Below are 14,916 nucleotides of genomic sequence, written 5' to 3'. Positions count from 1 at the left end.
AGCTTAGCACAAGCAACTAGAGGGATATCAGTTGTACAGTTCTATTTTTTTAAAAAAACAATAATAATGTTATTATAAAAGCATACATATACAGCTTCATGGAAAAATGGGTATTTTGGGGTAATGTTTTAGGGTTGTGGATGGGAGTCCAATAGAACTGGGGTGAACTTAGCCAATGATCACACCCAGAAGACCAAACAGCTGATTCATGGCAGAAGGAGCAGCTTGATTAACACCCAAAGATTCTGCACAACTCTGAGGAGCGCACAACACATATTTATACAGTCCCCAGTTCATCATTGCATGTGAAGAATGCATGATCATGATTGCTGTAGGCTACATACACATAGCATAGAACAGAGACATGAGTTTCAACAGAAAACCTTGTGGTCAGTCTTCCAGTCAGTCTCAGGGAGCAATTCCCAGAGTCCTTTGTTGCTGCCCCTGCCCTTCTAGGACTTACCACTTTTAAACTGAGGAACAGTCTGAAACATGTGACACAACATAGTCTGACAAGAAGGGATAATCAATCACGCACAACATTGTGTTACTCAATATTTTAACAGAACACAAATACTTCCCAATACCAATACAGAAGCTCTTAATAGGAAACCATGTCAGTATATATGCAACCCTCCTGTAATCTGTGACATTTTGTGACTAAGTATACACCTCAGCATTTGCTGGCTTTTCAACAAAGCTTCTTAATATTTACAACCTAAAATACATTTGCTGATGCACCTTGGAGTGAGGGAAAAACGAAACATCAAATATTAAATCTCCAAATCTCTAAACAGTATCTATTAAAATGCTTTCTCGAAGCCAGATCCTGAGAATTGCCTAAATTAATGGTATCTCTGTTGTAATTAAGGGTCAAATGGTGATTTTGTACTTAATTGCCATTGGTTTTCTTTATGCAGCAAAATGGTTTCCCTTGTTAAAGATATACAAAAGATCTAACTGTGGCTGTTACCCTGAACATATTTGGTTACAAAAGTAAGGCCACTTTCCGCTTCCATTTCCTGTGCTGGTAGCTCAGGTACTGAACTACACACCCCCTGGCATTCTCCTGCCATGACCATAAAGCAGCAGTCTTTGGAATGGAATTGGCATCCCCTTTTGCCTCGTCAATTCAGAGAGACTTCTGAAAACTGTAGAGTACAAGGTGCTGAAAAACAACTTACCTTGCCAACGTATTGATAGTCAGAGCCCGTATACTCCTCTAGAAGAAAGAACTGATTCCACATCCAGCTTCTTTTGGAGCGATTAAGTTCTTTCCTGTTGTTTCTAGATAGATCCAAAATCTTTGGGTTTTCTGGAAAGCCACTAGTCCTTTTGGATAAGGGGGTGGAAGAACTTTGGTGGGGATGACCAACCCAGAAGAGGAGCCAGAAGCAATGATAAGTTCTCATTGTGGCAGTACAAAGCAAGACTGAGGTGGTGATTTGTCTCTTCACCTTAATGCAAACTAGTTTCCTGTGCTGAAGACAGTCTCATTCCCCCTTTGCTTCTTAATGCTCTTTGCTTGGGTCTCTGTGGAGCTCTGAAATGAAAAAGAAATGACAATTTATCAAGCATTTGCAGGGCTACTTAGCATTCTATGTGACAGCAAATACGACAAAAAACGAGGACGTAATTGCCACAAAAAGAATCCTGTGAGGCTCTCCTCCGTTCTTAAATGTTACAAGTAGCCTTTTACATAAACTGAAGGCAATATCTCTGTTGAGTGGGAGGAATAAAACACATTTAATTTTGCTCCTTATTCCACTTAACTTAAAAAAATAAACCCTAGTTTGGACAGCTTTGTTTGACTTTGTGGTGATTCCATTTGTAGAATAGCAAGGAAAGATGTTTTTAGCTGGTAGTAAAGGATACGCTAAGGGCTATGAACCCTGATCACATTGCTTGCCAACTCTGTCTACCCTCCCATCTGCCAACACTCTGCCCCCCATCCTGCCCCCTCAGTTGGGGAAGACAGAAGAATATGAACCCTGCTCTCAACCTATGGGTCAAAGATTTAAACCTAGATACATTGCAACCTCCAGGTCATGGGGATTTAGCTTGGGTTATTACCTTGTGCATTTCATTGAGTTTATCAAATATGCTGTGAGATTGTAGTGTATTTTACATGTTCATATATCATGGTTTTGGATGGTGACAAAAGTATTTTGGGTCAGCAAAGGCCCATCTTCTATGCATCTTTAATCCATTCTAGATAGAGCAGACTGTTTTGTTTTTGTTTTTTTAAGGATTTGGGATATAGGTGCAATGTCAAAAATGGTATATTGCTCATTAAGGTTAGCTTTGGTTTATGCCGGCTTAAGAATCAGTGTGCTAGTGCATGCTGCTCAGTTGATCCTGGCTGGCAAAACAAACTGTGGGTCTTGGCTTAGCATTATGGGTGAACAGGGCTTGTTCCTCCAAACAAAGTATGTGCATATGCCAAAGTTTGTTCTTGGCTTAGAACGCACCATTTGTTGGAGACAGAAAGAAGAAGAAGAAGAGTTTGGATTTGATATCCCGCCTTTCACTCCCTTTAAGGAGTCTCAAAGCGGCTAACATTCTCCTTTCCCTTCCTCCCCCACAACAAACACTCTGTGAGGTGAGTGGGACTGAGAGACTTCAAAGAAGTGTGACTGGCCCAAGGTCACCCAGCAGCTGCATGTGGAGGAGCGGAGACGTGAACCCGGTTCCCCAGATTACGAGACTACTGCTCTTAACCACTACACCACACTGGCTCTCACGAAACAAATGCAGGCTCACACGTAATGCTAAGCCAAACCTCATGGTATGTTTCTCTCCACTCCAGGCATTGGAGAGCAAAGGAGGAGAAATTTATTGCTTGCCACAGCTTATCAAGATGTGTGAACCAGGACCATACATATGAATCCCAGTACAATTATTTCAGCAGCAGCATAACATGATGCTGATTTTCTGTTCCAGTGAACAGTCAAGCTGCTGCATGTTCTGTATCCCAAAATCCTCCACTGGGAAGGAGATGAACAGCTTCTTCTACATGAAGCACAGGGGCAGCCCAAGTAAGTCTTGCCTTAGGTTTAGTACCTCTGCTGTATAGGAGAAAAGTGTGTACTGATGATAATCACAATGATAGTAGTAATAACAGTAATGCTTCTTCTTTGAACTGTGGGTGGTTGGGGAGGAGAGACAAAGCATGCATACCCTGATGAGCATGTATGGAAATGACCTTCCCTTTCTGCTCAAATGATCTTGTTCCTCTCTAGTATTGAGCTCCACAAAAGGCCCTTCAACAAAATAATTCTGCAAGTTAGAAACCAGCTGTGGACAAAACCACCTAAGCCCATCACAGTATTGGTTTTTCTTTTCTTTTAAAACTTTTTGGAGGAGGCAAAAATAAGGTGATGATGGAAAGATAAATTAATAAACATTCATGTGGTGCTTTAAACAACAATAAGCTAAGCAGCCTGCCTGAAGAATAGGGCAGGAGGGAGGGCAAACTGATAGCCAATGGAGATTTCAATGTGCTGACATGTACGTCCATGCCTCAAATCATAAAGCTAGGAGGAAGCTGAGCTCACGCTGCATTAGAAGAAACTAGCTGTGAGCCCTTGTTTAATATCACATTTGTCTTCACCCTTAACAAAACATTTCACAAGTTACCAGCTATATTTCTTTGTTTTATGAGAAGGAAATTCCTCCAAAACCAAAACAAACCACACTTGAGGTCTAGCTATCAGATTTGGGGGGCGGGGGGCAGTTGTTTAAAAAGAGAAAAATCCTAATATTTTCTTGTTGGTTTTGTTATGTTGAACTTGTTGAAGAAAGGCAACGGATGCTCTTTAATTCCAACATGCTCGGACTATCCCTCATCCTGAAGCACATGGATGAGACTTTCACAGAAAAGAAAAATGAAATGCTGCTTTAATTGTGGGGACTGGCAAGTAAGGATATAATGAATCCATAAATCTTATTATCTGCTGGGTCAGGGGAACTGACCAGATACGTGCACATAAACATGGTTGCTACCAAATTATGCTGGTCCAGAGAAAGACATGGGACAACAACACCCTCAAGCCAACTCGGCATTTTCCTCCTTTCTAGTTCCCCTAATTCCATTAACATAAGGAAATGAGCAGAAATTATCACTAGTAATATGGAGTGTTTACAAAGGACCCTTGCATGCACAAAGAGCTTAATATATATTTTTATCAGGCTGCAAACTTAGAACAGCCATGGAAGGTAGGCAGTGTTGTTATCCCCTTACTAAAGAAAATTATCAAAGCAGGAAGCTGTGGATCCAGGAGGAAGTGTTTCCCTCCTCTTCCTGCAAAATTTGATATGAAGATCTCCATTTGCTACTATGCATAGCGTAAAGTACCGAGAACTTTTTTATTGCTTGTTTAGGAGTATTAATTTGGTATTCAACTAAATATACTCTTAATATTTAAAGATAAGTACAGTCGTACCTTGGATCCCGAACGCCTTGCGAGTCAAACGTTTTGGCTCCCAAACACTGCAAACCTGGAAGTGAGTCTTCTGGTTTGCAAACGTTCTTTGGAACCCGAATGTCCGACGTGACTTCCGTGGCTCCCGATTGGCTGCAGGAGCTTCCTACAGCCAATCGGGAAGCCACACTTTGGTTTCTGAACCTTTTGGAAGCCGAACGGACTTCTGGAACGGATTCTGTTCTACTTCCAAGGTATGACTGTAATAGAACAGAAGAAGGTACGAGCTGTAGAGGGAAATGAGGGGCAGATGGGGCTTGTCAACCTGAGAAGGTAGCCCATCTAGGAGAAGGAAAACTGATCCTAAACCTCTGCTGCCTTGCGGCTCTGCTCACCCATGAGAAAGGGTTCGGGAGCAAACCCCGAGGAAAAACCCACACCTGCTACCTTGCCATCTTTAGGAGAGCAAAAGGCTAAGGAGTAAACCCAACACAAATCTGGAGTCCCTAAGACTGTTGGATGGCGACTTGTACACTTCTTTCTGGCAAGTCCTGCAGCCCAGCTGGGGCGAAAAGCATTGCTCTATTGTCCTTTGGACCACATCAGTGAGGGCTAGAGGGTGTGTGTCTTGTCATATGGGTAGCCCAGGACCTCCATACATACTGCCCAGGCTTGGGCCCCCGGGTGGTCACTTCAGTGCTGCTAACACAGCAAAAACAACATAGGAGGCAACAGTTACCTCTGGAGAATCACTGCTGGTTCTTTGATTCTCCCATGGTTTGACTTTAGCCCTGGAGGTGCACTCCATTGTCCCTTGAGGCAGACGGATGCCAAAACAACAACCACAAAATATTACTCAATAACTTACTTTAAAAAAGCAGCATGTGGGACTGTGAGTCCCTTGCGCTCAACACATGCCCATTGGGCTTGGAGGCTACGCAGTTTGTGGCAGCCTGCCACACCCCTCCTAGCAGCTACTAGACCTTGCCTGTCCTGCTGTTGCCTCTATGGGGGACAGCATGGATGTTTCTAAGCTAAGTTGATGAAGGGGACTGGTCCAAAATGTATTGCTTATGGCTACTTGAGGAAATGAGGGACACGGGTGGTGCTGTGGTCTCAACCACAGAGCCTAGGGCTTGCCGATCAGAAGGTCGGCGGTTCGAATCCCCACAACGGGGTGAGCTCCCATTGCTCAGTCCCTGCTCCTACCAACCTAGCAGTTTGAAAGCACGTCAAAGTACAAGTAGATAAATAGGTACCACTCTGGCAGGAAGGTAAATGGCATTTCTGTGCACTGCTCTGGTTCGCCAGAAGCGGCTTAGTCATGCTGGCCACATGACCCAGAAGCTGTTCGCCAGCTCCCTCGACCAATAAAGCAAGATGAGTGCCACAACCCCAGAGTCATCCGCGACTAGACCTAACGGTCAGGGGTCCCTTTACCATTTTACGTGAAGAAATAATATCCTTTTATATCTTGAAGGAAAGTTAAGAAAAGTTTGACAGATAACGAAGTTGAAAGCAAACGAACTTTTCGTCTATTTATGAGATGCCAGAATCTATTCTATAGACATTTCTCCCAAAATGTGTCATCCATACCGGAACAGGAATAAACCAGAGGACAATGAGAGACTGAAAGGGTTCTTGATGCTGTATAACCAATTAATGTGGATGCTTTAGCATCGTTATTGCAACTTGGTAGCAATGTTAAACATACGGTGCTCCTTTGCATTTTTCTTCAGACCAAATGGAGGAATGAAAAACAAATATTTTTAAAAATTGATGTTGTATATTTCCAAGTCAGGGAATTGTACAAATACCCGCGAATGTTCAGAATGTCAAAAATTACCTGCAATGTGGCTATTTATTAGACGGATGGGGATTGCAGGGACAATTCCCCAATGCTGAGAACTGAACTGGCCCACACCAGTCATTGGGCACGTAAACTGAGAAAATAAGCACTACACTATTAAGCAGGCGGAGCTGAACAAGGTGGGATGAATGGAGGGGTGGGCAATGTATAACTGACACATTCTGGGGTCATGCACCTGTCGCCAGGTAACTTCTGCTATCCCGTGGGATGGTTTTTTGATATGCTCCACTTAAAGCTGCATGGTGCAGTTGTTACGGGAACAGACCTGTCGGCCTCGCAGGATGTTCAAAACATTTTACCAGCAGGTTCTATTCTCTCTCTCTCTCAAAATATAACCTCCTCTTTTGGCAGCACGCTTTGGTGAACTGCATAAAGAGCCCGGCTGCGGAGCGTGAATTCCACAGGTGAGTTAATTAGTGCCACGATCGTTTGCAGCCCTGGCGAGCTGCCAGGGAACAGTGTGCCTGCCATTCTGTTTGCTCGGAGTGCAGATGTAAAGTGACTGATGACGGGATAGTTCTCGCTCCCGTGCTCCCGGCTCCTTCTTATTGGGGAGGATGGGTTTGTTGGTATGGAGCAGAGCATATGAGCCGACCTATTATTCCGTCGTTAGTACAGGCTGGTTGTATCACTGGAGCATGGTGGCGGGGAGAGGGGAGGGGGGAGGCATCAGATAGTGGAAATCGCTCCGTCCCGACTATCTCCATCATTCCTTTTCTTTTCATTACCCCCTCGGATGAAACCTGCGGCGAGTCATTATCCCTGCTCTAGATTCCTTCAGTCATGCTGGGGTGGGGGGAAACCAAGTAAGATGGAGAGGCTGGGCATTTAAAGAAACAGCTCTTGAAATGTCAATTGCCAGGAAACAATTACTCCTGCGGCAGGCGGTTGAGGAGGGGCTTTTTCCCCCTGCACTTCAAATTTGCTATTTTTCACAGCTTTGATGTCACAAGGGAGGTTTTTATAGCAGCTCTGGTTGAAATATTGCTTGCGAGGATGATATCGCAGCTGTTAAACACAGCTTTTTAATGTCTCCCCAGCTGTAATGTGCTGCAGATAACCATAGCGGGGGACCTAATCCTGAAAGATGTTACCTAACTCGGCTCTCTGTGGTTTGCACACCACGAGTTCCGCACATCCAAGCATCTATATAAACGAGGCCTTATGTGTGGAATAGCGCACATCCATTTGATTCTACTTTCATTCTTCCATAGGTCAACACCAAATGGAGTGGGGGTTTTTTTGTAGTTGGTTCTGGAAAGTACAATATAATGGAACAACTTCATAATTCCTGGCCATTTTGTTTCTCAGGTGAGAAGGAAAATGGAGCACTGGAGGGTGCATAGCTGTCAACCTTCCCTTTTTTTGGTGGGAAATCCCCTTATTCCAGCACTGTTTCCCACTGCTTCCCGCTGCTATCCCGGATTGTTAGATATCCCGTAGACAGTCCCTGGGACAGGTGAGGCTGCTGATCCCTTATTTTCGAGGCTGCTGATTCATTATTTTCAAATCTGAAAGTTGACAGCTATGGGAGGGTGACATGTAATATATTTGGAATGGGGTGATTCAAAAGAAGGCACTTTTTCAACTCTTCTCACCCCTACATGACAAGCTACATTTGCCAAAGTTCCCTATTTTGCATGATACCTTGATTTCCTTGGAGCCTGGTTGCCTTAGGGAGGGAACTGGACAGGGGGATTCCAAATTGGTGCCTAGATGGTGGAGTAATTTTCCACCCAAGGCAAGGCAGGTGTCATAGAATCATACCATTGTATGTTGGAAGGAAACCCGACGATCATCTAGTCCTGCAGAAATATGCAGCTGTCCCATCCATATGGGGATTGAACCTGGAATATTGGCATTTATCAGAATCACACTCAAACTAACTGAGATACCCTGCAGGGTTCTTGTTTCCTCCTGAAAGTCATGGATCCCAAGTTGCCGAGAAGTGTTGAGTTCCTATCGGTTTGTTAATGGTACTTACTGAATTCGTTCGGTTTTCAATTTGCTGTTTTTGTCATCTTGGCACTGGTGCATTGTAAAGTGCCTTGGGATTTTTAACGGCAGGTGGTATAATAATAATGTTTTAAATAAATAAATAAATGGGCCACCCCTTGGCAACAACACATTGCCCATTTGGATGTCTTAGTTCAAGCCACAGATACTGAACTGCCTCTCTTGGGACGACCTAAATGTAACATAAAGGTAAAGGTAAAGGGAGCCCTGACCATTAGGTCCAGTCATGGCCAACTATGGAGTTGCAGCGCTCATCTCGCTTTACAGGCCAAGGGAGCCGGCGTACAGCTTCTGGGTCATGTGGCCAGCATGACTAAGCCACTTCTGGCGAACCACAGCAGTGCACGGAAACGCCGTTTACCTTCCCACCGGAGTGGTACCTATTTATCTACTAGCACTTTGACGTGCTTTTAAACTGCTAGGTTGGCAGGAGCAGGGACCGAGCAACGGGAGCTCACCCCGTCGCAGGGATTTGAACCGCCGACCTTCTGATCGGCAAGTGCTAGGCTCTGTGGTTTAAACCACAGTGCTACCCGCGTCCCTAAATGTAAGATATGAACTCCCATAGGAGTTCTAGATGAGGGGCCCAATTTCTTGGAAGCGTTCCATATCACTCAAAGAGAAAATGGAGATGGGGTGAAGGCTACTAGCTACATAGCCAACGAGTACAAATGAGTTCCCAAATACTGTTTTCATATGCGCTATGGAGGACAATTTGAGTAATTTTTATGTTTCACTTGCTGGTGATACATAGCACTGCAGAGCCATCCATAATGAACTAGGTTTAAAATAGTAAACGAGAAGCTCCGAGCCGGCTTTTCAAATTATGTCTCCCACAAGCAGATACATAGAAGCCTTTCTCTATTTTCTGGGCTGTGAATTAGATCTTAAACTGCCCCCCCTCCTGTGGAACACCCCTTCTTAAATAATAGCCACACATACAAAGGAAAGGGTGGGAGCGAAACAGTGAATTGGTGTTCAGTCATTTTCAACATTAGCAAGGGAAGTTAACCTGTTTGGGGAAAAAAGGCAGGTATATCATCTAAATTGAATGCAATTACTTCAAAAAAAGAAAAATAAAGAGGCATTTTATTATTCTTTTCAAACATCTTTCTTCACTCAGTAAGGGTCAACCAACAGTGACAAAAAGAAAAAATTATCTCAAGCAAATAGCAGTTGTGGGTTGTTGTTTTTTTAATTTAACAAAGAGAAATCGGGAAGCTGCCTGTGGAAGCTATATTGCACAGCAGTTCCCAAACACCATTCCCTGCAAAGGATCACTTGAATATTGCTAATGGTCTTGGTGGACCACTTATTGGTTTTTCAGACTTTTGTACCAACTGCAATTCCACAGAATTCAAATCGCAACACAACAATATATAAGGTAAAAAATAAATAAAAGAAGCAACAAAATTCAATTGAAATGAAAAAGAATATTCAACGTAATATTCACCTCTCTTCCTCGAACACAAATCCATAGGCGTGCCATGGACCACCTGAATTAACCTCATGGACCACAGGCCACAGTTTGAAAACCACTGCTGTACCTTTCTTGGATGTTAATAAGAAAAAGGTGAAGATATGCTTCAGGCATATTTTATACCAGGCAAAAGATTCACTACCCTGGGCAAACAGCATTGCAGTTCAACCATATTAGGTGAATGACTTCTGCCTTCAAATGGAGACGTCTTTCAACTAGAAAATCATTTTACAGCAACATATAGAGGACTGCCACTAACAGGACACATGGGTACTAACATCAAGGCATGCATGGCCTTGATGCATACACCACTGTAGTGTAGTGGTTAAGAGCAGTAGACTTGTAATCTGGTGAACTGGGTTCACATCCCCGTTCCTCCACATGCAGCTGCTGGGTGATCTTGGGCTAGTCACACTTCTCTGAAGTCTCTCAGCCTCACTCACCTCACAGAGTTTTGTTGTGGGGGAGGGAGGGAAAGGAAATTGTTAGCCGCTTTGAGACTCCTTAAAGGTAAAGGTAAAGGGACCCCTGACCATTAGGTCCAGTCGTGGCCAACTCTGGGGTTGCAGCGCTCATCTCGCTTTATTGGCCGAGGGAGCTGGCATACAGCTTCTGGGGTCATGTGGCCAGCATGATTAAACTGCTTCTGGGGAACCAGAGCAGCGCACGGAAGCGCCGTTTACCTTCCTGTCAGAGCGGTACCTATTTATCTACTTGCACTTTGATGTGCTTTCAAACTGCTAGGTTGGCAGGAGCAGGGACCGAGCAACGGGAGCTCACCCCGTCGGTGGGTTCGAACCACAGACCTTCTGACTGGCAAGTCCTAGGCTCTGTGGTTTAACCCACAGCGCCACCCACGTCCCATTGAGACTCCTTAGGGTACTGATAAAGCGGGATATCAAATTCAAACTCCTCCTCCTCCTCTTCTTCTTCTATGTATGCAAACTTAAGACTTTCTCCCCACAACCCACAAAAATGACAGATTGAGCGTAGTGCAGAGTACGACCACCAACTCCTTCTTTATCACCCTGGTGGTGCATTCCAGGATTTAATTTCGAATTCTTCAGTTTAACAAAAGGCACATTCTTTTAAAATGCCAGGTACCATTTTTAGACAAGGATTTCCAGCAATAGCAAAGCAGGGGGAAAAAAAGAATGATTAAAAAGCCTGATGAGATCTGGAACAATAAATAGGTTGACAACTCGTCGTTCAGATCTTCCCCCTTCCATAAAATCCATTCTTACGGAGGGGGAAACGCATACGTCAGTTATCTGTCTCATTTTCATCCCACTCACCAAACAAAACTAATAAGATTTCTCTTGTAAGTTACACACTGGCAGCGACTGCAAATCTCTTCACATTTGATAATAACACTGCTACATTTAAGTAGATTTGCTGTTCTTAAACTTGACGCCAGCCTCAACCTCTCAAGCTTACTTTAGCCTGGGAGTTTCTGCTGCAGCTCCTTTTTCGCATTACTATGAGCTCATTCAATAAATCCTGAAGCCCCTGAAATTGTAAAAGGCAGCATTAATGAGCTTCAACGTTTCTCTAACATGAATTGGCCCACCTTATAAGAGAGAGAGAGAAATAGAGAGAAAACGAAGAGCGCTACTTAGATACGAAGTATTTAACATCTAAATACGCGGGTGGCGCTGTGGGTTAAACCACAGAGCCTAGGACTTGCTGATCAGAAGGTCAGCGGTTCGAATCCCCATGACAGGGTGAGCTCCCGTTGCTCGGTCCCTGCTCCTGCCAACCTAGAAGTTTGAAAGCACGTCAAAGTGCAAGTAGATAAATAGGTACTGCTCCGGCGGGAAGGTAAACGGCGTTTCCGTGTGCTGCTCTGGTTCACCAGAAGTGGCTTAGTCATGGCCACATGACCTGGAAGCTGTATGCCGGCTCCCTCGGCCAATAAAGCGAGATCAGCGCTGCAACCCCAGAGTAGGTCACGACTGGACCTAATGGTCAGGGGTCCCTTTACCTTTACCTATTTAACATCTGGATTCCACCTCCCTGCCAAGTGCAACAATATTTTGAAAGAAAAATGGGCGCTATGCGATGACTGAGGCACTTTGGCCCATAGGTTCTTCTTAATATGTTGTCCTCCATCTGTCTTGAGAGACAAAGGAAGGGTGTGCCATTGGGGGTAAAGTCAAGACACTGGAGTGTTACAGTGCCTGGTGTGGCTGTAGAGACCAATAAGGGAGAGATATGTTTTGTTGCAGCAGGGGCAGATGAAGACATTTGGTTTCATTGCTGCAGTTGCACCATGGCGTTTTTTCTCTCTGCACTGCTCCAGCAGTCATTTCTTCTCTGGTCACTGCTGTAGATATATGACCTGACTCTCTGTTTCCAGGCACTGTGGTCATCTGCAAGGGATTCCCACATGCTGGGGTTAATGTTGCTAGCCTTCATATCATGTTTGCTGACATCTTTATAAGTTGGACAATCTCAGGATCCATTAAGAGGGAGGGAGGGAGAGAGAGAGAGAGAGCACTCCTTTGGACATGCGTTCGTCAGGAGTCCAGGTTCCCAGCTTGATAACACAGTAAGCGTAGCTAATTAAAAAGGAAAAATTATTGCAAAAACAGATAGCTCCAGACAGCTCTAACAAAGCCTCCGGCATCATTAGTCAAGATGACCCTTCTGAAGACTCCTTCCGGCATCTCCAGCAGATATTGAATTTACGACCCTTACGTGTCTTAATAAAAAAATTCCTTCCAGTAGCACCTTAAAGACCAACTAAGTTAGTTCTTGGTATGAGCTTTCGTGTGCATGCACACTTCTTACGTGTCTTGTTTTGCATGCACACTTCTTACGTGTCTTGTTTTGCTTCCTGTCTAACAACCCTCCCATTCGCCGGCTCCTCGGATTTATTGGATCAGCTCCAACAGCTTCCAACTCTGAGGGGCTGTCTCTGAGTTTATTCGCGCCTGATTGTGCTTCCGGCAAGCTTTGGCTATGTTCTAGCCTGCTCTCCTGCCTTATCAGCCTTTCTGTCAAGGTCAGGAAGAGCCAAAGTCTGTAGCTGTGGGCTCTCCCCTGCCTGACTAACATCAAAGCCTCTCTGTTCCTGGCTGCTTTCTGCCGTTGGCTGCAAACCTTCACTTGGAGCTGGCTCATTCCTGACAGCTTTCCAGTGGACTGTTTAACTTTTCTTCTGTGAACCTTAAAGACTAACAGATATGAAGACCCATGAGAGATATCTCATAAGCTCATCCTGTACCTAGAGAGCAGGGGTCTAAGAGGTTTTCTGCTTGTCCTGTGTTTTTCAGCCATGTGACCGAGTGGTTTTCCATTTCCCCTACCGCTTTCCCTGGGAAAAACCTGCTCTTTACTGCTGAATTGGAGTTGCCAAAGACAGGTTTAAAATTCACTATACCATTATGAGTTTGGGGGCAGGGGAGTTGAGACCCTTATAACGCTTGCATCTAGCAAGTGCAAAAATATAAGCCAGGCTCACTTCCTGACGAGGTGATCACCTGTGTAGTTGGCTACTAAGAGAACAAAGGAAAGGGGGCTCTGCGTGAGACAAAAAAGCGGCGAGAGATAGTTGGAAGGAGAAAGCTTAATTTAGAGTTGAGAGTCAGCGGTGACATGACCTAGAAGTAAAGCAGCAAGCTGGAGAGAGACAATAAGAGAACAATGTTTGACGTCTGTTTGAATTCAAGGCTGAGGCTATGGGAGAAACAAGACCCTTTTGGGGTGTTAATGCTGTGAACCCCTCCATCATAGGCTCAGGTTGTATATACAGTGGTACCTCGGGTTAAGTACTTAATTCGTTCTGGAGGTCCGTTCTTAACCTGAAACTGTTCTTAACCTGAAGCACCACTTTAGCTAATGGGGCCTCCTCCTGCTGCTGCGCCGCTGAGGCACGATTTCTGTTCTCACCCTGAAGCAAAGTTCTTAACCCGAAGCATTATTTCTGGGTTAGCGGAGTCTGGAACCTGAAGCATATGTAACCCAAGGTACCACTGTACGTGTAAATAACTCATATCATACAGACACCACTGTCTCTGCTGCACCTCATTTCCAACAGAAACCACAAACCCTAGCTAAGTGCTTGGGACCCTGGGAATCCTGCACCACTTGGAGATTTTGGTAGCATGCAGCAACACTCTTTTCCCTTGTTGATTCCTACAGCTATCAGTGCACTGTTTGATTCTTTTTTTTATACACAAGCACGTGCACACACACACACACACACACACACACACACACACACACACATATAAAACTGCCAGTAAGCACAGTTTAAAACACCCATTATCTGCACAGCAGGTGGTGGAATCATGGTTTATAAAGTAGAATTTCTTGGACATTAACTGTGGAATGTGAGTTTGGACAGAAGGGGCAATTTAAAAGTATATTTCTGGACGAGTCAGGAAGAATGAGGTTATGCTTCCTGCAACAAACTCCACTCAAATGGCACGTTTATGAATCCCCAACAACGTACTGGATTTGACTGGGATCGACAAAAAATGAAATGATCTACCTTCATGGAACTTGTGCAAATCCTGCAGCTGCTATGTTTTACTAACCCCATCTCTGTTCCTTGGAAATGTGTGCAAACATCACATCTATCCGGTATAAAAACAGCAGTAAATTATGCTGCTATATTCCATTGATCTTCCTGTTCAAATTGGATGTCTTCCCAGCTGTGTTATTCTTGAGGAGGTTTTAATACTATGAAAGTTCAGATCACATTCTCTTACTTGTGGCAGTGAAGAGACTTGGCCAGGGCATGCTTTGGCAGTTCCATGGTTACTGCAAGACTACAGCAAGGAATGTGCACACACACCTGACCTAATATTATTTACAGATGCAATATGCATATCCTGTAATGTTGTTTCACATCTCTGGGACTGGTTGCCTGTCTTTCCTTCTTCTCATCTGAATTGCTTTTTTTGGTCTGAATGGGAGTCTTTGCTTTCCAGAAACTGGGCGGCAAGAGCAAGTAAGAATCTCTGTTCGAGTAAGAAGCTGTAGACTTTCATCCATGGAAAAACACCCGTGCATCTTAAATTCCTTTCACCTCATAAGAATGGCAAAATAGAACATTGGGTCTGACTATTGTCTATTCTGGCTACCAGCTTCGCTCCAGGGTCTTGGGCCTTTCCTAT

General features: G+C 44.3%; 1 protein-coding gene across 1 annotated transcript in view; it reads right to left on the bottom strand.

The window, feature by feature from the left end:
- Positions 1-14,916, bottom strand: part of CDH6 (cadherin 6) — a 181,687-nt gene that overhangs the window by 86,572 nt on the left and 80,199 nt on the right. The window contains exon 2 of the mRNA XM_081206328.1: positions 1,185-1,543. Coding sequence (XP_081062454.1) covers positions 1,185-1,412 — 228 coding nt within the window. The 5' untranslated portion in view covers positions 1,413-1,543. The remainder of the gene's footprint in view (positions 1-1,184; positions 1,544-14,916) is intronic.

Source organism: Podarcis bocagei (assembly GCF_964188305.1).
Source record: "Podarcis bocagei genome assembly, chromosome: 8".
In the NCBI taxonomy this organism is placed as follows: domain Eukaryota; kingdom Metazoa; phylum Chordata; class Lepidosauria; order Squamata; family Lacertidae; genus Podarcis; species Podarcis bocagei.
This window is presented reverse-complemented; position numbering and strand designations above follow the sequence as displayed.